Below are 23,782 nucleotides of genomic sequence, written 5' to 3'. Positions count from 1 at the left end.
CCTGGTCCACTCCCCGAGCCTCGGCACGTCTGGTTCGCCCTCTTGGGGCCTTCAGCCTATCCGGACCGCTCGCTGGGCCTTCGGAATATCCGGTCCGCCCTGGGTATGTTGGCCTTCAGCACAAAGCAGGACCCGCCTCAACCCAACCCCCGTCAAACAACCATATGCACATAAAACAATCAATCACATAACAATCCTTAACCAGACAAACAGTCTAACAGATCACATAGCATATCCACATCCTAACCAGGATTCCGACCTAACCGGTCACTAGCATAACATTACCCTATATCCTGGGTACCGACCTTAACCAGGTCACTAACATAACACCATCCTAAATACCAGGATGCAGATCTAGCAAAACAATAACATAACAAACAATACCCGGATTTCCATTCGATAAAGGGTCGGCCTTGGTGCCGTAGACCCTGTCGATATAGTGAGGGTAACTCACCTGCAATTGCCGACTGAAGAGATAAGACCAAGCTGCTCCGACCACCGACACGAACTTCACCACAGAACACTACCAAAGAACCAATTCCATAAATACCAAAATCACCAAAATACCCTTGGAAGTCAAACTGGTCAACTCTTGGTCAAAGTCAAAGTCCTCAGTCAAAGTCAACTTCCTGACTGAATCTACTCGCCGAGTCGACCCGTCGACTCGTCGAGTTCCTATACTCAGAATTTCCCATAACACGACTCAACTCGCCGAGTCGCCCCAAGACTCGTCGAGTCCAACTATTTCCGAGTCCCATCCTGCTCAACTCACAGAGTCGTCCCTCGACTCACCAATTCGAGGCTTAACCAGAAAAGTTTAGGGTTCTGCGACCCGACTCGCCGAGTCCAAGAACAGACTCGCCGAGTCCAAGGCAATCTTCAACAGACTCGCCGAGTTGTTCTTCAACTCGCCGAGTCCATGCACATGTTCATACAACTCGTCGAGTACACCCATGTGACTCGCCGAGTCCCTTCAGTTCTCAATCCATACAGAGGCTTTTCGAGCCATGCTAAGGCTCCAATCCATAGATCTACTCTTCTACAGCCTAACCCTCACATAAAGTTGCAAACTTTACGTGAAACCAAGGAGATATAGGCCCAAAACACACTATGGCTAGGATTAAGGACTAAGACGCTTCACCAACAACTCTTAAACAGAATCTTTATGACATTATGGGCCATCACAAGCCTAGATCTGAAGTAGCAACCTCAGATCTAAGCTTCTAACTCGAAATAGCTCACCAACAAGCTATGGAATTCCACATCAACCACCAAGGAAGAACCAAAAAGGAAATCAACATAAGATTATGGCTTTTTACCTCTGAAATGTGCCCAAACAGATGTAGATTCCAGATCTACACAAGCCCCTTGATGTTAGCCTTTAATTCCTCAAGCTCTTTTCACCAATTTCCTCTTCCAAGCTCCAATCTCCTCAATAATGAAGCCTCACACGAAAATTAGGGTTTCTGGAACTCTTTGGGGGAATAGGAGGCTGGGAGAAGGACATAAAGTCCTTTAAATAGGGTGCAACCCTCGGGATTAGGGTTTTCTCATTCCAGCACCAACTCGTCGAGTCCAAGCCGCCGACTCGACGAGTTGGCCACTTAATACCATGATCAATCCCGTTCCGACTCGGCGAGTAGACGGACCTACTCGTCGAGTCCCTTTCCTAATTTTACACTTAGCACCCTCCAACTTCTAGCTTCCGAACTTGGGATGTTACATTTTTTCTAAATGGTAAATCCAATTACAAACTAGTCCATGAAGTAGTCCAAACTTATTAAACTTAATTGTCAAGTGTACAACACAAAACTAGTTTAATTTAACACAAAATTTAGCCCAATACCAATTAAAAATTGGAAATAACCATTAAGAAAAATCCAATCGACGTTCCTGACTTCGACTGCCGACTTATGACTCCTCCCGCTGCGACAAAAGTTGTCGCTGATACCCTTCATTTTTCTGTCGATGATCGGTCATCGGTCGTGGTTGTTTTCCGGCGAAATCCCCCGGTGGTGGGTGATTATTGATCAAAGTGTTGGACAATGAAACAAGTAAGTAGAAATGCAGTGATTATTTTTTAGTTAATTGAAATTGAATTTTTTGGCATTGTGTTGAAAAAAATAGAAATTACCAATTATGATTGTTAAATTAGGGACTTAGGGTTAATAATTAGTGATTATTTGTTGTTGAAACTTGAAATCAAGTCTATAGTTCATATATTTGATAATTGGATTGTAGGGTTGCTATTTGTTGTTGAAACTTGAAATTAAGAGAGTGTTTTGATAAATTAGCTTATAGCTTATTAGCTTATAGCGGTGTGAGAAAGCAACTTTTCCAAAGTGTTTGGATTAGAAATAAGCTATAAGATTTAAGCAAGGGGGAAACTTTTCAAAAGTAGCTTATTTAGTTTCTCCCCACCATAATAAGTTGATTTTTAATGTTTCCTCTCCAAACACTTAAATTTAGCTTATAGCGATGGGGATAGGCAATAAGCTATAAGCTCTCTATTTTTTGCCTATCCAAACACTCTCTAAGTTATGGAATTATAGTTGATTGTTGATAAATTTTGATTTAAGGTTACTATTTGTTGTTGAATTTTGAAAATTGAAATCAAGTTTATAGTTGATTGTTGAATGATATAATTTGATTGTAGGCTGCTATTAACAAATTTTACAAAAGACAATTAGATGTTGTAGACAACAATGGTGAATGAAATTCTAAGCCTTACAGATACCTTGTCAAAGCATCTTCAAAATAAAGATCAATATATTTTGGAAGCGGCTTCGTTAGTAAAAATGACAGAAAGCATTGCTAGTTTTTGGAAACGATGGGTTTCCACAAATTTGGAAGAAGGTATGTGCTTTTTGTGAAAAACATAGTATTAGAATTGTGGACATGTTGGAATATTATGTTACCTTACACAAACGTAGAACTAATATAATTAATCAACATCATTTTGAAGTTTTGATTTTTAACACGGTTTTGAATATGCAAATTCAAGAATTTAGGGATCGTTTTAGTGAAGTTGGCACATAATTGATGGAAATATGGCAACTTTGAGTCCTTGTGACTCATTTTCTAGTTTTGATAAAGCAAAGTTGTTGAAGTTAAGCGAGATATACAAAAATGATTTTAACGATACATAAATGGTGCATCTTAATACGCATCTTGATATCAATTACTACTCTTTGATCCATGATGAGAAAATTTCAACTTGAAGGGAATTGCTCACCTTTCTCATTTGTAGGTGGAAATTGGGAATCGCCTCTCTTTTCTTTTAGTTTATAGATTATTAAAACCAACTTTGGTTTTACCCGTCGCAACCGCAACCGTTAAACGATGTTTTTCTATAATGAAAATGTTGAAAACCGATTTGCGTAATAGAATAGGTGACGATTTTATGAATGCTGCTTTGATTTGTAGTGTAGAAAAAGAAGCATTTAAGAATGTGAAGACTGAAAATGTAATTACTCGTTTTTGTAAAATGAAAAAGCGAAAAAACATAACTTTGTTATGCATGTTGAACTTTATATCTAATTAAATTACTTTTTTTTTCTTTCATGTAGTACATGATTTTTTAGAAGATACATCAAAGACTTTGATATTGATTGACGCAAAACCCTTAGACCATCTCCATTTTTTCCCCCATAAATGGAGTAAAAAATGGAGTAAATAGTGTTTCATTTCCAACCCTACTCCATTTTCTACCCCTATTTTTTATCCCAAAAAGTATATTCCTAGAATATTCCATTTTTATAACTTATATATATTGTCAAATACACCTCTCTACTAATTAAACTCTATATTTATGATTAATTAATATAAATTAGTATATAACATGATATTATAAATATTAAATATTTCATTTAAATTATAATTAGTAGATAAAATAAACTAAAATTGAGAGGGACTAAAATTGGCAACCAAACTTCACATCCATTTTTGGAGATATGAATAGTATTCCCCCTCCTAGGGGAATACTATTCATATCTCCAAAAATGGAGGTGAAAATGGGGTAGGGTTGGAGAAGAATGGAGGAAAAAATAGAGTTTAGGGGTGGGTTAGAGATGCCCTTACAATGTGCTAAGGGATGCCGGCCAAGAGCTTCGTAATCTAATGAGTTGGATGACCATTTTTTTGAAATTCTGTTAAAAAAAGTATGTTATTGTGAATAACTTCTTTTAAATCATATGTAAATCACATTATATGAAAATTAATATTTTTTTTTAAGTAAAAGGCAATTGGCATGCAGGCTACGATACTCGCCTACGATACAGATTTAGTCAACTAACGACATACCTACATGTATTTAACTCTGCTTAAATCTTATTAGTCCTTCACCTGTCAGCCTCACCGATCTGTCACTTTAAAATTTCTCCTCTCACTCAACTAAAACTTGACTACTTCACCTCACCAGTCACCACCTGTGAAGAGGCGATATACCGGATAAGCTCTGTTCTAGAGAGAGAGAAAGAGATTTCTCAGTCTGATTACGAAAATGTCTACACTACCACCGACGTTACCGGATTTTCCGTCGGCTTTGCCACCGCCGGCACCACCTTATAACCACAGTCATCGCCATGGTTTAACTGTTTTGCATTCAGTGCTCGCTGGAGTGCTAGTGTTTGCAATCTTCATAGTTCTTGCTATTACATATAGGAAACTTTCACGGAAACGTACGGTTCCTGCGGATCTGAAGTCTCCCCCGCCGCAGCCGCAGCCGCAACAGCTGCAGCAGTTTTCGTATAATGTTCTCCGTCGTGCTACGTCTTCATTCGCTGCAACTAACCGGCTAGGACAAGGTGGATTTGGTTCGGTTTACAAAGGCGTGCTTCCGTCCGGTAAGGAGATCGCGGTGAAGCTTATGAACGGTTCCGGATCGTTGCAAGGAGAGAGAGAGTTTCACAACGAGCTTTCATTGTCCACACGGATCAGCAGCGCGTCTGGTGCGCATTCACGGCACGTTATATCGGTTTTGGGATTCTCCTCCGATCAGAACCGGCGGCGCCGGAGGAAAATGTTGATTGTTTATGAGTATATGCAGAACGGTAGCTTACAAGATGCGCTGTTGTATCGTAAGTGTCCTGAGCTCATGGATTGGAAAATTAGGTTTATGATTTTACTAGACGTAGCTAAAGGTGTCGATTTTCTTCACTTCTCATGCGATCCACCGATTGTTCATTGTGATATCAAACCTTCTAATGTGTTACTAGACTGTAATTTTAATGCGAAAATTGCTGATTTCGGTCTAGCGAAAGTTTTAGGTGTAGATGAGAATGAGATTATTGAAACTTTCTATGAATGCTGCGAAGAAGGGGATCAGGAAACCGAAACAACCGATGATATCAATACCGACGTTGAGAAAAAGAGAGAGAATATTGGGGACTGCAGAGAAGAAAACAGGTCAGCAGCAGAGGAAACTGAAAGTGTGGTAACAGGGGAGGTTGTAGTGAATGTGGATCCCGTATCACCGGAGAGTTGCCGTGTTACCATTGTGGATGCGGAGGCGTCACCGTCTGAGTATTTGGAAAGGGCAAGTGTGTCGGATCAGCTTAGTGTTGATAGCAGTAACCGGAGATTTTTGGGGAGAAAGAAGAGCGGTGGCGCTGGAGGTGGTTCAGGAAGGGATTGGTGGTGGAAACAGGAGAGTTGCGGCGGCGATTCAGGGAGAGTGAAAGATTATGTAATGGAATGGATTGGAAGCGAGATAAAGAAAGAAAGGCCCAAAAAGGATTGGCTCACCACTACAGATCCAATCTCGTCGGAGCTAGAAGCCAGTAGCGACAATGCACCGCAGAAAAAACAGAAAAAGAAATCAGAAACAGAAAATAAGAAGAATCGGAAGCCGAGAGAATGGTGGAAAGAGGAATTCTGCGATGAATTATCCAAGAAGAAAAAGAAGAGAAGAGGAAGCAACACCGGCGAGATGTGGTGGCAAAGGGATGAAGAATTTGTACCAAAGAAGAAAAAGAGTAAAACCAGTAGTAAAGGAAGCATCGATTGGTGGTTAGACGGGCTGAGCGGCGAATTCCGTCACCGGAGAAGAAACAGCCAAGAATGTCCGAGTGGTGAAATCCCTAAAAGTGGTGGTATCAGTAGCACTCCAAGCATGAGAGGAACTGTTTGCTATATCGCCCCGGAGAAATGCGACGGTGGTCAACTCTCCGAGAAGAGTGACGTGTACAGCTACGGCGTTTTACTCTTGGTTTTAGTCTCCGGTAGAAGACCGCTGCAAGTAACCGCGTCCCCCATGTCTGAATTCGAAAGAGCTAATTTAATTTCATGGGCGAGACAGCTTGCACGCAATGGGAAGCTTCTAGATCTTGTCGATCCTAATATTCATTCACTAGATCAAGAACAAGCACTCCTCTGTATCACAACCGCCTTACTATGTCTCCAGCGTTCGCCGGTAAAACGTCCGACGATGAGAGAGATCGTCGGAATGTTGTCAGGCGAGGCTGAGCCGCCTCATTTGCCGTTCGAGTTTTCTCCATCACCGCCTACAAATATTCCGTTCAAGTCCCGGAGAAAACCTAGGTGAGTTAACTCATCAGAAATCATTTTTCATTTCTTATTTTGTTAACTATTGACCAAAAATGAAAAAGAAAAAAAAAGTATATAAGGTTGCTTCACTTGCAAAACTCATGTTTCCGTGAAAATCGCCTTTTCATTTCAACAACTTCTGAATTGAAAACGCCATTTTAGCGATGTTATCATTTAATCAGTTTTGTCACTTTATAATAGAGACTGAATACCAAAAATATAAAGATAAAGAAAAAAACTTAATTGATTGCAATTGAACTTTTAGGAGAGTTATGAGTTATGATGATGATGACACTAGTTGTTGAAATTGAGGGAATCCCAGGCATAAAGTTTAAGGACTGATATATGTCCAATGAATAACCTGAGTGACCTTCTTTTTTCTTTTTTACTATTCTAAATAAGATATGCTCGTTTAATTGATTAGTTTTTCAACTTTTTTGTACATTGGGAATTTATGGGGACCCATATGTGACATTTGCCTTTTCTTACTAGTTTGTTTTTTAGTTTAGAGTAGTAAAATACTGCATTCTGATCCATGGTAAAAACAATAAAAACTGTGCCACAATGTTTGTCTAGACATAAATGGAGTATTTTTGTTTATTTATGGATAATCATTATAGTACTGAAGACTGACTTATCGACTTAACATATCACATGTTTCTCGTCTTATCAAAAAGCGTACGAAAAGTTCATATTAATAATAATAATAAAAAAGAATATTTATCGTCTCAATCTCAATGCATTTATTAAAACAATAAAACGATAACGTGATCAGGTAATTTAACGCCAAGATTAAAACTAAGTTGGTCAGAAACCAATATTTTGGGCTTCTCAACATTGATTTAAGTATTTGAAATGAGACTTGACATTTGGTCAATTTATTATTGAATGAGCAAGTTGGTTTGATTTGTTGTGTTGGGAATAAAAAACTTTGGGGTTTTCAAAATTTTATTTAAACAAACTGTAATATTCATTGCTGCACAACGATAACAGAGGAAGCAAATTAAGCTAACTACCGATGAGCATCTTATAACCAAAGTAAACGATGAACAAAATTAATTAAGCAAAAAACATAAGCAAATGTAATACTATATATTTAACTGTAATACAATTACAAATCAATAACCAACTTGTTTTATATGACGAATCAAAATTTGACAGGCGCCAAATTACCGAAAATTAGGATTGTTGCAATTAAGAAGCTAAAGTGCTACACTAATCACATGACTGATATAAATAAAAGAAATCACGCGATTTTACAATGAAAAATGGAAAGCTTATAGAAGAATGAAACGAGGCAAAACTGGGAGCCAAACCAGCGAAATTGGCTCTGATAGTTTGGGTTTCACCGGTTCGGGCTCATTAAAATTAATCCACAATATAAAGTGGATACCAGCCGGGTGAAACCGGGTCCAAACCCTACCCAAATGAACCCGGAACCGGAAACTGGAAAACGAGAATTAGCAAAACAGAAAATCGACCGGTATATATGAATCGGTTCTGATTCGGTTCTGGATAAAATGAGTATAGAACGTAAAAACCCGAAAATATCAAAGTGGGTAGGTGGAACTGGGTAAATGAGACTAGAACCAGAAAACGAGGTAATGTTTCATTTGTGAAACTTTTAAAAATTGCATAACTTATTTGTTTGAAGTTGGATTGACATAAGAACTTTTCTAGTGTGGTTCTTTTTATCCGTTTTACCTGAACCCACTATACCCAGATCTACTATACCCGATCCCGTTTGTGACATATATTAATACTCGATACCCGACGCACTTTAACTTATACTGATTGTTACCATGTTTCAGTTCCGGACTGGGTTTCCGGGTTCGGAGCTCATCTCTACCATAACTCTTAATGGATACACTACATAAAGTTTATATATATATATATCATTCCCCATACCTAACCATATAAACGACTCTTTTAGTGCTTCAATATGCTATGTATGAGTGAAATTTGTAGGTAAGTCGATTGGGTGTGGGCAATCGTGTTCCCATGTTAATATATGTTATAACATGAAGTGGGAGTGGTGTTATCATGTTATTACATGTTATAATATGGTGTTAAGATGAGAGAGAAATAGAGAAAAAGATAAAAAAAAATGATTTGATTGGGTGTTATCTCCCGTTCCCGTTACCACATCCTAATAACAACACATCTAATAACACAAGGCTGGGATGGTATTCTAGTCGTTATCACGTGTTTTTAAGCTGCCACGTCATAATAACGAGAGTGGGCGTTGCCCACACCTAGTAGAGATTGTTGCCCACTCCTAGTAGAGATTGTGGACATGGATCATATATGTGTAACGTTAAAACTATAAAGCATTAATTGTATATTCTTGAAAAAAACGGAGAGTAATAAAGGAAAGGGAAACATTAAAAGAAGTTGTGTTTTAGGTTTTTTAAGAAAAAAAAATGAGAAAAAAAAAGTCTATTAGTTCCTAAGATTTTCTTTTGATTTCGATGATAAAAGAAAAAGAAATGAAAAAAAATATAATAATAAAATTGTTCCTTTTTATTTTAACATCTATGTAATTATCATCCATACGATAAGAGTTTAATGGTTGAAGTATTTATAGTATATGTTTTGGTGCAATCAAAATATCGTCGTATGTGGGTTTTGGAATAGATTAACATGATTAGAGCTCTTATGATAGTTTATCCAATTTTTCATATAATTATCAATATTAATAAAATAGGAACAAAATTATGTACTCATATTTTTTTTTTCTTCACTGTCACTACACCTCAACCTCAAAAATAAATAACTATATGTTTGCCGTCTGTTTTTTCAAACTCGGTAATATATGACTTTTTCAATTTTCAAACTCAATTTATCTTTTCTTTTTTGCGTCATTTTCTCTAAAAATGGTGAATGCTATTAAATGTGAAAATGTTGATTATGTTTGACCCCAAAGTTAAATTGACACCACGTCTAATAAAGTCTACACTTAGAAAAGAAGAAAAAAACCAATTGAGTTCTTATTTTGATCCATTTTATTTAGTCGCTTTCATATCGAGCCGAAATTAATTTTTGAACACAAAACTATACTTGAGAGTCAAATAAGAGAGCCAATTTTAGTTCAATAATACCAAGATTTTCAAATTGAAAATGAAGAATATAACTCTTTTTTGGCAATTACGGAGTATTATATATCACCAATATCTACCATCACCAAAATAACAAAATAGAATATAACCATTAGCAATGTCAGTGATAGTATCACCTTTGATAATTTATGTGAGTGGTGAAGATACGTATAACATCTTTACGAAAACCATATGTGAAAAATATAAATCTCTCTCTATATATATATATATATATATATATATATATATATATATATATATATATATATATATATATATATATATATATATATATATAACACAAATAATTAATACTACGATAAGTTGATAATAATTATTAAATTAATCTATACAAAATTGTCACTGTGTCACTAATCTGTCACTAATCTATCACTAATATTAATGTATTTAAAAAATTCCGGACCCCTAAATGACACGGGTCGAATACAGTCGAACACCATACAACCTGCTTGATCATTAGTTTGCATGAAAGAGTTTACAAGCTAACATTAAACTAGACCCGTGCCTAGTGCGCCAATCTAGTTTCCTTTGAGTGGCTTTATATTGATTTTATTCTTTTTTTTTTGGAAACGGCAAATATATAAGAAAAACCTCATGATAGCAAGTAGCTAGAACATGAGCAAATTACAAGGAGAAAATACAATATGACAATTTTTAACAAAATGGAGATATGCACCAATCAATCCACCTATTTATAGCATGGGTAGTTCTATATTTGAACCACACATATGTTTGGGAGATCACCTCGTCTGCAATCTGTGCAGGAGACGTGCAAATTTGCTTAAACACCATATTATTCCTTGCCACCCAAATAAATCATAATAAACCATATATCACCGTAGTGAGCCTTTTTTTTTTGCGGGGACAATTGTCTTAATTTGCCGCGAAATTTAGTAATTTTGTCACGTTGCTGAAAGACATCGTGGGCATGCCGCGCAATTTTAATATCCATTCCCTCGCCTCATTCGCTATCTTGCATTTTATCAATAAATGCTCACATGTTTCCTTTTCTTCTTTGCATAAAGGGCACATAGATGGCTGGAATATGACACCTCTAGTTTCCAGATTCGATGCGACTGGGATTCTATCAGGGATCGCCATCCACATAAAGCATCTGATCTTGAGTGGTACCGCTTTGGACCAGTTGATTTGTACACTGTTGTTAGGGGCTGCGATTTTTGAATCCACCAGTTTCCTTAGAATTTTTACTGTGTACCTGCCATCCTTATTTGAAGTGAAGTTGAGTCCATCCTCTGCCGGTGTTATGTCGACATTTGCAAGTAACGAACAAAGAGCCAAGAAGTCAGCAGACGTCTCAACGTTCATCTGTTGTTTCTTCTAGTTCCATGTGTGGCCATCACTTTGAATCCTGTCCCAAATTAGGCACAACTTGAATTTTTCCAGATCATATAATCGCGGGAATCGCTCCTGTAAGGTTAAGTCTCCGCACCACCTATCTTTCCAGAAAAGGAAACTATGTTTGGAAATTGGATTTACAGTGAACAAATCGTGATAATTTACATCAAAGGATGGTAGAGATTTATGTGCTTTGGCTAAGTTACACCAAACACCGTTTGAGTTTTTTGCAATCGTTGTGACTGGTCTTTTGTTGAGATTGTGGATGGAAACCAAGCATTGTTTCCAGAGACAAAAATCCCTTGATTTCAATTTCCACCGCCACTTGGTTAATAAGGCCAAGTTTTGCGCTTTTAGGGTACCAACTCCAAGACCTCCTTTTGATTTATCAGCGAATACATTGGCCCTTGCTATCCAATGTATTTTGGATTTTGTGTCATCACCTCCCACAAAAATCTTCTATGGAGTTTCTCTAATTCAGCAATGATACCTTCGAGTGCTTTGAACAAAGAGAGGTAGTATGTGGGTAAGCTATTAAGGACTGAATTAATTAAAGTGATTCGGCCACCAAAGGATAGAGTTTTCGCCTTCCAGATAGATAACTTTGACTGGAATTTCTCAATGATTGGTCGCCAATTTTTCATAGTGCCATATTTTCCCCTACAGGCACACCAAGGTAAGTGAACGAGAACGTACTTTGAAGGCAACGTAGGACTAGAGCTTGTCGATGTAAATTTGTGTCAGAAATACCAACACCAAATAACCTCGATTTTTGAAAGTTAACCTAAAGTCCAGATGTGATGTGGAAACACTTCAAGATTTTGGCTATGTTTTTTATGGAACAAATGTCCCATTTACCAACGAAGATAGCATCATCCGCGTAGAATAAATGGGAGAGAGAAGGGCCTTGATTTGGTAGTGTGGTTCCAGTAATGAGCTTCTTCTCCAATGGTGTTTTTATTGCTTGATTTAGGCCCTTCATTGTGATAATAAAGAGGAAAGATGATAATGGGTCACCTTGCCTGACACCTTTTGTGATTTCGAATTCGTCAGTTGGGGATCCGTTTACAAGCACAGATGCTCTTGATGAGGCGAGACACCTACGAATCCAGTTCCTCCATTTGTTTCTAAAACCTGTTTGTTCCATCACTGAGTCTAAATATCCCCAGTTAATCGAATCAAAAGCTTTTTCGAAGTCAATTTTTAACAAGAATAATTTTTTTTTTGTGTTCCTGGCCCAAGAGAACACTTCGTTGATGATCAAAGGCCCCTCTAATATGTGTCTACCCTCTACATATGCAAATTGAACTTCATCAACCACAGAACCTACAACCGCCTTAAGCCTTGATGCCAAAGTTTTCAATACAACCTTGTATAAACAATCGATCAGGTTTATCGGTCTATAATCACCAAAGAGTATATGGTCCTTTATTTTCGATATAAGGGTAATGAAGGATGCATTACAGCCATGCGCAATTTTTCCATAACGTTCAAAGTGGGAGACAAAATGAATGATGTCGTGTTGCATTATTCCTCATTGCTGTTTTAACACTTTAAAAGTGTACCTGTCTAGACCCGGTGACTTATCGCCTCCACAACACCAAATTGCATTTTTGATCTTCTCTACTGTGATCGGAGAGTCCAAGAGATCACTGTCAGCGGAGGATAATGGTTTAAATCCATTGGAGATAAAGTTCGGTCTACTTGGCCATTTATCACGAAATTTATTCTCAAAAAATCGATGGACCTCTGTCTTAATCGCGGATGGTTCAGTGTTCCACTCCCTATTGATGAGCAAGCCATGCAATCGGTTCTTCTTGTTTTTATTCTTGACAACTCCATGAAAAAAATGAGAATTTTCGTCACCGTCAATTAACCACCTTATCTTTTCCTTTTGTTGAATGTCTTGTTTAGCGAATTTCTCCAATTCTACAATCATCGATTTATGAGCTCTACGAGTGTTGACTTCATCCTCTATGAGAACTCTGGATTCAACACATGATTCTAGCAATTCAACTTCCGACTTTAATTGCAGTATTTTTTTTGGCTTCATTATCGAATTCTAGTTTGTGCCATTTACCAATCGACTTCCTAACAAATTTCAACTTAACTTTGAGGTACATATCAGGTGCTCCAAAATCCCTAAAAGAGTTCCATGCACTAGAGAAAGCTTCATTGAAACCTTCCCGGAGTAACCAGGAATTAAAAAGCAGAATGGGGGGGGGGGTCCAAAATCTTGATTGGAGGGTTTGAGAATCAGTGGAGTGTGATCAGAGTAGTCACGAGGGAGGACCACGACAATGGTAAGTGGTTGATGGGCTATGAAATTGGAGCACACGAGAAAGCGATCAGGCTTGCTCAATTTTAAACCGTCATAAAAAAGATATGGGAATTTCTTACCACCATGGTTGAACTCCTAGAGACCAACACTTACTATGAAGTTATTGAAATCTTTTGCAGTTACACGGCAGAATCACGAGTTAAATCTTTCATGATCGTATCTGACAGCGTTAAAATCACCCAAAAGGATCCATATGCCATCAATACTTCGTTTGAGGTTGAGAAGCTCATCCCAATGTTTTCTTTTATCTGTTGCTGATTGAGGACCATACACGTTAACGAGTGTAGTGATGCCAGGAACTCCATTCCAATGCCCAGATACAACTACAAAAATTATAGAGGATGTGATATGAGACTTAACAAAGATTTTTGGGTCCCATATACTTATAATGCCACCTGATCTGCCTACCGGATTAATAAAGGCTACCTCGAAATCTGATTTTCCCCATGCGCCCGTGAAACCTATATCATTTGTATCAGCAACCCTAGTTTCTTGTAAACCTATGAAATCGATTTTGTGAGAGTTTTTGATTTTGCGTATCCAATCTATTTTGTGTGATTCACCACACCCCCTGACATTAAGACATAAACAATTCATCGAGGGTTTGCTTCAACACCGACACCACTGTCAAGCACATCATATACCACATGATCATCAATCGCAATATGGAAACCCACATCATTTTCCAACATTAAGTGTATTTGACATTTCCATGGAGGATGTGTCTTCACCTGGAAAATCAACTTGATAAAGCGAGCAATTTAGGTCTGGTAGGGGCGCCGAGGCAAATAATCTGCAAGACAGAGGACCAGAAGCAGAGGCGAACAGAGGCCAGTCCTCGAAATTAAGAGATTTTTGAATGGGATCCAACGTATTTCTGGGGAAGGGATTAAGAATTCTACGTCTCTTATCTAGTGATTCACCTTTACCATAATTAGGGGAGAGAAGGGTATTATGGATCGGTTCTGGAGACGTGGGACAGTCATCGCCACCAGGTAAAGGGATATATTTATAATGGGCTGAGTGTTTAGAATAGTAGTGGGCTCTGGAACGAGGGTCGGGTCCCCATTATGGTCATTAAAATTGATATATGTTGGATCCGCATTCAAAGAATCAACATTGGGAGCATGGATGGAGTTAAATGCAGGGAGATGAAGCAGCATCAACCATTATAGTGTCGTTGTAATTCCCCAGATCCTACACGCCTGACATCAATTCGTCTGAACATGCAACGACGTAATTGAATCATTTACCACCGTAAGGTCGCCGATGGTGTGTTCTTCGACGATCTCACCTTCTTCCGACTCTCCATTCTCTGTGTTAGGGTTCACCCACGTCTCAGAGATTCCGTCATCTGAATCCCCGACATTCTCTTCATTCTCTTCACTGGCGGAACCGATTGAGTTTACCGAACCGACATCATCGTCCCCATCAGGAGCATTCTCAGAGTGCTTGAACCAATGGTGATCGCCCAGCACGACATCGAATGGTGACCAATCTCTATCAAATTCAACTATACCCACTCAATAGGACATGTTACCATATTGAATCTCGACTTCCTCGTTTATCATTTTCCTGGATTTAGTAAGTAAACATATATGACCGGTTGATATATCAAGCACATCCCAGTTCCCACCATAAGTCTCGATTACGGTACCAAAACCTTCCGCAATCTTAGAGTACTTTTCATTCAAGCGAAATCGTGCCGGCACACCAAATATGTTGACCCAGGTGATTCTATTAAACTCCATGCTATCGTTGAAACCTTTTTTGAGCCATGAAAACCATCTATTCCAATTACCATCGTTGGCATAGAAAGCGTTAGTGTTGAAAATATACGATCTGATTACCACGAATAAAGGCTCGGATACCAGTTACTGGGTGACAGATATATATATTTAAGGAGATAAGATGCGGAAAAAAAATAAGAAGTGCGGAATAAATATAAACTGGAAAGCTATAAATGACTGAAAGCTATAAATGAAATAAATGACAGTATTTAAATGACGTAAAGCTGTAATAAAATATATAAATATATAAATATATATAAAGTCGGTTCGTCAATAAATTGACTGAACTGGTTTAGAATTGGACTGGATCTTAATAGACTGTGTCTCTATTTGTTCAAAGTTCAATCCGGTAAGTAACAATAAGTTCTTTTTATGTAACAATGAATTGTTTACAAAACGATACAAAATACACCGGTAATGTTTTTTGTATGTGGGTATGGGTTTTTTTAAGGTGATTTGATGAGGTTGAAATGGGTATTTGGAGGGTGGTAGAAGGTGGAATAAGGTTGTAGTTTTGGTGGTATAAGGTAACAAAGAGGGTGATGTTGAAAGAGCTTTGGGTGGTTATGAATATAGATTTTCGTAGTAAATCTCTCTGGATAGCCAATTCTCTCTCGCGTCTCTCTGGGGTTTGCAGTGGTCAAAAAAATCGAGGAAAATTCCTGGATGTAGGTAAGGTCCTGAATAATTTGCGGTGCAAATCTCTCCCGTATTATCTTGTTGAGTTGTGCTCGGTGAATTTTTTCTTAACTTGCAAATTCTGATGTCGAAAAACAGCAAGGTGATGATGGTTGTGGTGATTTGAAAGGGTTTTTGGAGGAGGTTTAAGGAGGGTACTTGGAGGGTGTTTGGAGAGTATTTTGAGGTTGTTTGGAGGTTGATATAAGGTGGTGATGGTGGTGAAAGTTTATGAAGATGATGATGTTTGATGGGTTGAAGATGAACACCTTGAGTTTGAATGAAGAAGATGAAGATGGTTGATAATGTTCTTCATTTTTGGTTGTTGTTGATCTTGATGTTCTTGGTTATTGTTGTTTGGTGATTGAGAGAGTTTTATGTTCCAGGGAATTTACAAAGAAAAATGAACACTCACACTATAACATATGAATCTCTCTTACTCTCTTCTATCTCTCTCTCTCTCTCATTATCACCTACACTATCACATGTGCATATATACTTGAAATGTCTTCAAGCACTTAGTCTTTTTTATTGAAAAGAATGCTGGTGTATGCAAGTTGTAGAAGAAAAAACGCGGGGTGGGGTGGCTTATCATTTCCCTCCCTTTTCCTTTTGACCTTTCCACCTAATATATGAATATATAATACATATACACATATATAATACATACATATATATATATATATATATATATATATATATATATATATATATATATATATATATATATATAATTCATATATATATATATAATACATACATATATATATATATATATATATATATATATATAATACATATATATATAATACATACATATATATATATATAATACATACATACATATATATATAATACATATATATATATATATATATATATATATATATATAATACATACATACATATATATATAATACATATATATATATATATATATATATATATATATATATATAATATATACATACATATATATAATACATATATATAATACATACATATATATATATATATATATATATATATATATATATATATCGTTGAAACTGTTTAGTCATGCATATGTGTTTTCGTCATTCGCTGGTTTTTGTATTTTCCGTTTTGATCACGCATTCATGCAACCTGAAATAACTGATAATATTTGTTAGATAATACAAATACAGCTCGTCTTATTTCAGTGATGGTTACATACAATGTCACATACAAAGACATTTTTCAACAATTTCCCCCTATGTGATCATTGCTGAAATAAGACAGGTATGATATAATCACATTGACAGTTTAACTTTTGATGATTCGAGATAAAAGATTTGTCAATAGATAACATATATATAAAACCATAGTAATTGATTTGAAAGTTTTTGACTTGGTTTAACATATCTTATGTAAAAGATTTTCAGAAATTTGTTTCCGAATCAAAGTCTCGGGTTCGGTTATCAAAGGGTAGTCATATATGTATCTAAAGAAATTTCTTAAGATTTTATAGCATTATTTCTGATGACAAGTGGTCTAACAGGTCGATTCAGATGAACACTCATAGGTATAGCTCACACTTCACTTGGGTGTTTGGTTGTTCTGGCAGCAGAACAAGTTAATGATCACTAAAAATGAGTGATATCTCTCTCTGACGACTCACACTCATATTGGAGGTGTTCAGCTATGCTTTTCCTGTAAAGTCACTTAGTCTCATTATTAGATAATCAATCACATAAGACTGGTTTCGGCATTACTCAGCGGGTTTCTTCATTCATGCCATTAAAGTTCACTCTCTCTCCGTCGGGAAATACATGTAGAGGGGTTTAGCAATTTTCATAGTGCAGTTTGCAACTAAGATTCTTCAGTGATGAAGGCTACAGTATCCCGAGAAATCCATTGTTGTTGCAGCTTCTTCTTTGATAGTATCCTGTTTGTTGATCAATATCGATTTATTGTAAAAAGATATTTTGTTTTAGCATTGAGAATTTGCTACATTTGAGACCTTTTTAAGAGTATTTGACTTGAGTGATTGAGATATCTTCTTTTGTGAAAAATGGTTAAAACAAATCGCGAGATTTTATGATTTTTGTTTTGAAATAACCATTTGGTTGAAAGTTTGTTTGAAAATACCAAATATAGAATATTTTTTTGTTTTGTTTGGTATATCTTTATTGAATCCATTTGTTTTCTTGTTGATTTGTCTTTGAGGATTGGATGTTGATAGATATTTGTTTCTCCTTTGGTTTTCTTGTAAGGATATGTCGTTGTTTGCTTGATGGATCATGGGATCGCAAGTCTTCATTTTTGGTTGGCTTTTATCTAGGTAGGGATAGGTGGCATAAAAGACAGTTTGTCTAGTATGTAAGAAATGAATGTATCGTCCCTGGTCATTTTGATATCTAAGCAAAAATGAGACCGTGACAAGGTATAATTGGGCATACCTTATAAGCAATAGTGACACACCTAAGCTCACAAGAAATGATTTCCACAATGATTTAGATCGACGAGGCACAAATTCTCACATGGGTTTTTGTTTTCATCTGAACCTCCTAACCTTATGTCCCTTGATTGTTTAAAATCGTCAATAATGAAATAAAATCGAAGGAAATAAAGTTATATACATTATGAAAAGTAGGATATTTGAACCTTCACTCCAATTGAGAATCAATATGACTTAAAATCTTCATCGAGCATAAGCATCTGAAAATTAAGTCAAGAGAAGATTAATCACAAGGTTCTATAAAAGCTTATTATGGCAAGTCTTTTATTAATTTTTTTTTGATGATTTGTTTTTCTGAATGTTTTTGGAAATATTGGTTATTTGAATGTTTTTGGTATTTTTGAAAGGAAAGCAATTTTCAATTGTTTTTGAATTTTCCTTTTGAATGAAAGTAAACACACTTTTGTACAAACAAAAAGTAAAAGTTTAAGGATGGATGTTATCTGGATTTAACATTCCTAGACGGCCTAGGAAGTATTGAAACTTTGTTTCATCGAGAGCCTTAGTGAAGACATCGGCAATTTGATCTTCGCTGTTGATGAAGTGCAATTCGATATGACCCTTTTGAATGTTGTCTTTGATGAAATGATATCGAATGTCGATGTGCTTTGTCATGGAATGGTGAACGGGATTGTGAGAAATGGCAATTGCACTGGTTGAGTCACAAAATATGGGAATTTGTGAAATTTTGAAGCCATAGTCTCGCAGTTGAGTTTGCATCCATATGACTTGCGAACAACAGCTGGCGGCAGCGACGTATTCAGCTTCTGCTGTTGATGTGGATACACAAGTCTGTTTCTTTGAAGTCCAACTCACTAGTCTACCTCCTAGGAATTGACAGCTACCAGATGTACTCTTTCTATCTAACTTGCATCCTCCATAGTCTGAGTCGGTGAAAGCGTTCAGCTGAAAATCGGATTTAGCTGGATACCAAAGGCCAAGTTTGGGAGTGCCTTTTAGGTATTTGAAGATGCGTTTCACAGCAACTACATGGGATTCCATAGGATTTGCTTGGTATCTGGCACAGACACATGTAGAAAACATGATGTCAGGTCTACTGGCAGTGAGGTATAAGAGTGATCCGATCATTCCACGATATCTTTTCTGATCACCAGGTTTGCCATTTAAGTCTGCATCGATTTTGTATCCAAAAGCCATTGGGGTTTTTGCGGGATTGGATTTGTCCATTGAAAAGCGAGTGAGTAGGTTTTTGACATAATTCTCTTGGTTGATGAAAATGCCATCAGTTGACTGTTTGATTTGAAGTCCGAGAAAAGTAGTCATCTCCCCAATCATGCTCATTTCAAATTTGCTCTTCATTAGATCTGCAAACTTAATACTCAAAGATTCATCAGTAGAACCGAAAATAATGTCATCAACATATATTTGTACGATTAAAAGATGTTTATTATAGATTTTACGAAAGAGGGTTTGATCGATTGAACCTCTTTTAAAACCTGATTCTTCGAGAAAGGTTGTCAATGTGGCATACCAGGCTCGGGGTGCTTGTTTCAAGCCATAGACAGCTTTCTGCAATTTGAAGCTGTGATCAGGAAATTTGGGATCTTCGAAACCTGGTGATTGTTGGATGTATACATCGCGATCTAACTCTCCATGTAGGAATGCACATTTAACATCCATTTGGAATACTTTGAAGTTCTTATGTGCAGCATATGCAAGAAAGATGCGAATTGCTTCAATTCTGGCAACTGGAGCATATGTTTCATCGTAGTCGATTCCTTCTTGTTGTGAATATCCTTTGACTACGAGACGTGCCTTGTTTCGACAAACGATTCCTTGATCGTCAGTTTTGTTTCTGAATACCCATCTTGAACCTATAACAGAAACATCGGGTGGGGTAGGGACAAGATTCCATACGTCATTTCTTTCAAATTCTTCTAGCTCTTCTTGCATAGCTTTTACCCAGTCTGGATCTTTGAGAGCAGAATGTATGGTTTTGGGTTCAGTTATGGATAAGAAGGCTCCAAATAAACAATCATTAGAAGTTGCGGCTCTAGTTTGGATGCCTGAGTTTGGATCTCCGATGATTTGGTCAGTTGGGTGGTTTCTGGTCCATTTTATTAAGCGATTCTCTTCCGCTATAATAATTGGAATTTCAGTATCCCATTGTTCTTCTCCGGGAGTTTCATCTTGGAATAGGTTTGAAGGTTCCCCCATAAATGATGCATCGGGAGTGTTTTGGATATTTGGGGATGGGGTATTTAAAGGAGGATTTGGTGTTTGTTCCAATGAAGAAGTATGTGTAGGTGGTTCCCCCTTGAATTGATCTGCATCATTTCGGTTTGTTTGTGGAGTTCCTTCAGTGGTCGTTCCTGTAGAATCAATAGAAGTAGTTAGAAGTTCAGAATTGTAAGCGGTTTTGGGTTGTTCAAAAAGTAAATCAAGATCGATTTCAATGTCTATGTCAGGAGAAGGTGTTTGTTGAATTGGATTTTGAAAAATATTATCAATCATTTTAGAACCAAAATGTTCACGATCCAATTTTCTAACATAAAATTCATCGAAATGAACATCGGTACTTTCTTCAATTACTCTGGTAGTTTGTTCAGTACACGATAAGCAGCTGAGGAAAAAGAGTAACCAAGGAAAATTCCTTCGTCCGACCTTGATTCAAATTTTGAAAGGTGATCTTTATTGTTCTTTATGAAGCATCGACAACAAAAAATATGGAAAAATTTGATGTTTGGTTTTCGGTTGTTAATGACTTCATATGGTGTTTTATGAAGATGTTTATGGATTAAGGAACGATTTTGAGTGTAGCAAGCTGTGGCTATTGCTTCTGCCCAGAAGTATTGTGGCAGATCAGCGAAGATAAGCATTGATCTTGCAGCTTCACATAGAGTTCTGTTCCTTCTTTCGACAACTCCGTTCTGTTGTGGAGTGTTTGGGGCTGAGAAGTTATGTTCAATTCCTTTGTCTTTGAGAAATGAATCTAGAGTCTTGTTTTTGAACTCTAAACCATTATCACTTCGGATTCTTCGAACAGGTCGTTTGAGCTTCAGTTCGATTTGTTTTATGAAGTTGATCATCTCTTCAGGTGCTTCTGATTTTAGTCTTAAGAAGAAGACCCAAGTAAAGCGCGAGAAGCCATCAACGACAACAAGAATGTACTTCTTCCCTTGTATGGTTTGGGTTTTGGCAGGGCCACAAAGGTCTATGTGCAACAATTCTAGTGGTTCGGATACACTAGATTCTGAGATGCTTTTGTGAGTTGATTTGGAAAGTTTTCCTTTTTCACATGCGGCATAAAGAGTTTCGTTATCGAGCTTCAGAAGTGGTAGCCCTCGAACAAGATCATCGCCGATCAGTTTGTTGATGTACCCAAAGTTTAGATGGGAAAGGCGACGGTGCCATAACCAACTGATATCTGCTGGGGCTTTTGATAGCAAACATATATCGGGTTTACCATAGATAAGATCCATGTCAAGTGGATACATATTTCCGGCACGGTAAGAATCAACAATGATTTCTTTGGTTTTGGCGTCCATGATCAAGCTTCTTTGTTTGGTGAATAGGACTTCAAGATTGTTATCACACAGTTGAGAAACACTGATGAGGTTGTGTTTCAGGTCATCGACATAGGCAACTTTCTTTATGGTGAAGTTACCATTTGTTATGTTTCCATAACCCTTGATTTTTGCCGTCATGTTGTTGCCGAAGGTAACGTCTTGATTGGTTTGGGTGGGTTTGAAGTCACGCAGGTAGTTTCGGTTTCCTGTCATATGCTTGGAGCAGCCACTATCAATATACCATGTATCATCATTGGGTTCTCCAGCATTAAATACCTGCAATTAGACAGAAGGTTTAGGTACCCAAATCTGAATGGGTCCTAGTTTGTTAGTTGTTATTTTGGGTGTTTTGCTTAATGAATTTCTTATAGCATTTGACTTCATATTGCTATAAGAGTTTGGTTTATAAGGATGGAATGGTTGAGGTTTGATTTTATTTATCAAATTTTCCCAAAAAGTGATTTGTTTCTGAAAATTCGTTGGTTGATAAAATCTGTGATTTGGTGAATGATATCCTAGATGTGAATTTTTTTTTGAAAAGTTCTCTTCATATCTGGGATGTGATTGGCGGTTATGAAAGACTTTTTGATGATGATGTTTTGAAACTTTCTGATTTGGTTGTTTTTGAAAGTTCATTGAATTTTTAAAGGTGATCTCTTGAAAGCGGTTTTCAAAAGGTTTTTGAAAAGGTTTTGGTTTTTGTTTGGAAACCTGTTTTTGAGGTATGACGTATGGTTTAACAGGTTTGTTTGGTTTGTTTTCAAAAGCCTTTGGTTTGTTAAGTGGGGTTATGGTTGCTTCATTGGTATGTTTGATTTGGTTTGTTGAAGAACTAGCACAGTTTGTTTCAGATTTTACAACACTTTTGATAGACTTTTTGGAAACAGTGAAAGCAGTGTCATCTGGGCTACAGTTGATAACTGTTTCGTCATCTGAATCTTCCTCATTAGCAGATGTGAAAAGATCTGGAAGAGTGGATTCAGAGTTTTCACAAATTGTCATGTTTTCTTGTTTAGCTAGTTCATTTTCAAAGGATTCTCTTCCAATTCCTGGTCTGTAATTCGTATCAATTTTGCCAGTTCCTAAGGTGTTTGCTTTGGTGAAAACATCATCACTTAGTTTTCTAGCAATTTTGATAGAATTCATATTCCATATCAATCTTTTATTTTCAGATTCAAGAAAATTGGTTTGGTTTAAAGAATCAGTCAGTTTTTCATTTAAAATTTTGTATTTTTCAGTTGATTCTTGAAAGTTTTGTTTCAACTGAAGGATTTCCTTTTCTAAAACATCTTTTGTTTCAGAGGAAATGACTGACTGATTTTTTTGTTCCAAATCCTTTTTCTGAATTAGGGTTTGATTTAATTGTTCCAAGACGTGATTATAATCTTCTGATTTTCTTTCAACGTCTCTTTCCAATTTGTTCTTTATCCTTGTCGATTCTCCAAATTTGAGTTGCAAGGTTTGTAACTCAGATTTGCAGATATCGGAATTGATCATTGTGTCATGATATTTTTTGAGATCAGCTTCTAGACTTTTCTCAATCCTGGTTATATGGGACTCAAAAATTGATTTCGAAAGACCAAGTTCAGAAATCATAGACCATACCTGTTCTATGACGTTTGGAGCTCTTGAAGGTCTATCAACACCAACTACGAAACAGAAGTTTGATTGTGTTGGTTCATTGTCAGCTTCGTCTTCAGAAGTTGGCCAGTATTCCACGTTTGGTTCATGGATTGCCATCAATGCTCTTTGCTTATCTTGATTTTCCTGTTTCTTTAATTAATCGGCTTTTTGAGCGTAGTATGCTGAGTCTTTGACTTTGGTTTTGTTTTTGGCTCGGCATTCTCTGGCATAGTGATTAGTTCCTTTGCAGTTGTGACAAATGATCACTTCTTCATCACTGTCATCCTTTTGACTTTTAATCGGAAGTCTTTCAGGAGCTT

The 23,782-nt window shown here is 36.9% G+C and overlaps 1 protein-coding gene across 3 annotated transcripts in view; it reads left to right on the top strand.

Moving 5' to 3' along the window:
• The first annotated feature begins 4,356 nt into the window (after positions 1 to 4,356).
• LOC145124287 (receptor-like serine/threonine-protein kinase At2g45590) overlaps positions 4,357 to 23,782 on the top strand; it is a 35,974-nt gene continuing 16,548 nt past the window's right edge. Inside the window, exons 1-2 of one of the 3 annotated variants that reach the window (XM_079059563.1) lie at positions 4,357 to 6,540; positions 17,350 to 17,458. In XM_079059563.1, coding sequence (XP_078915689.1) covers positions 4,502 to 6,540; positions 17,350 to 17,428 — 2,118 coding nt within the window. In that variant the 5' untranslated portion in view covers positions 4,357 to 4,501 and the 3' untranslated portion in view covers positions 17,429 to 17,458. Of the gene's footprint in view, positions 6,541 to 6,811; positions 7,169 to 17,349; positions 17,459 to 23,782 lie in introns of those variants that run through there. The other 2 variants (XM_079059564.1, XM_079059562.1) reach the window with 2 other exon arrangements.

This window comes from Lactuca virosa, chromosome 7 (assembly GCF_052849685.1).
Source record: "Lactuca virosa cultivar CGN04683 chromosome 7, Lactuca_virosa_CGN04683_v6, whole genome shotgun sequence".
In the NCBI taxonomy this organism is placed as follows: domain Eukaryota; kingdom Viridiplantae; phylum Streptophyta; class Magnoliopsida; order Asterales; family Asteraceae; genus Lactuca; species Lactuca virosa.
Note: the sequence above shows the minus strand (reverse complement) of the source record. Positions and strands in the feature narration are given on the sequence as shown.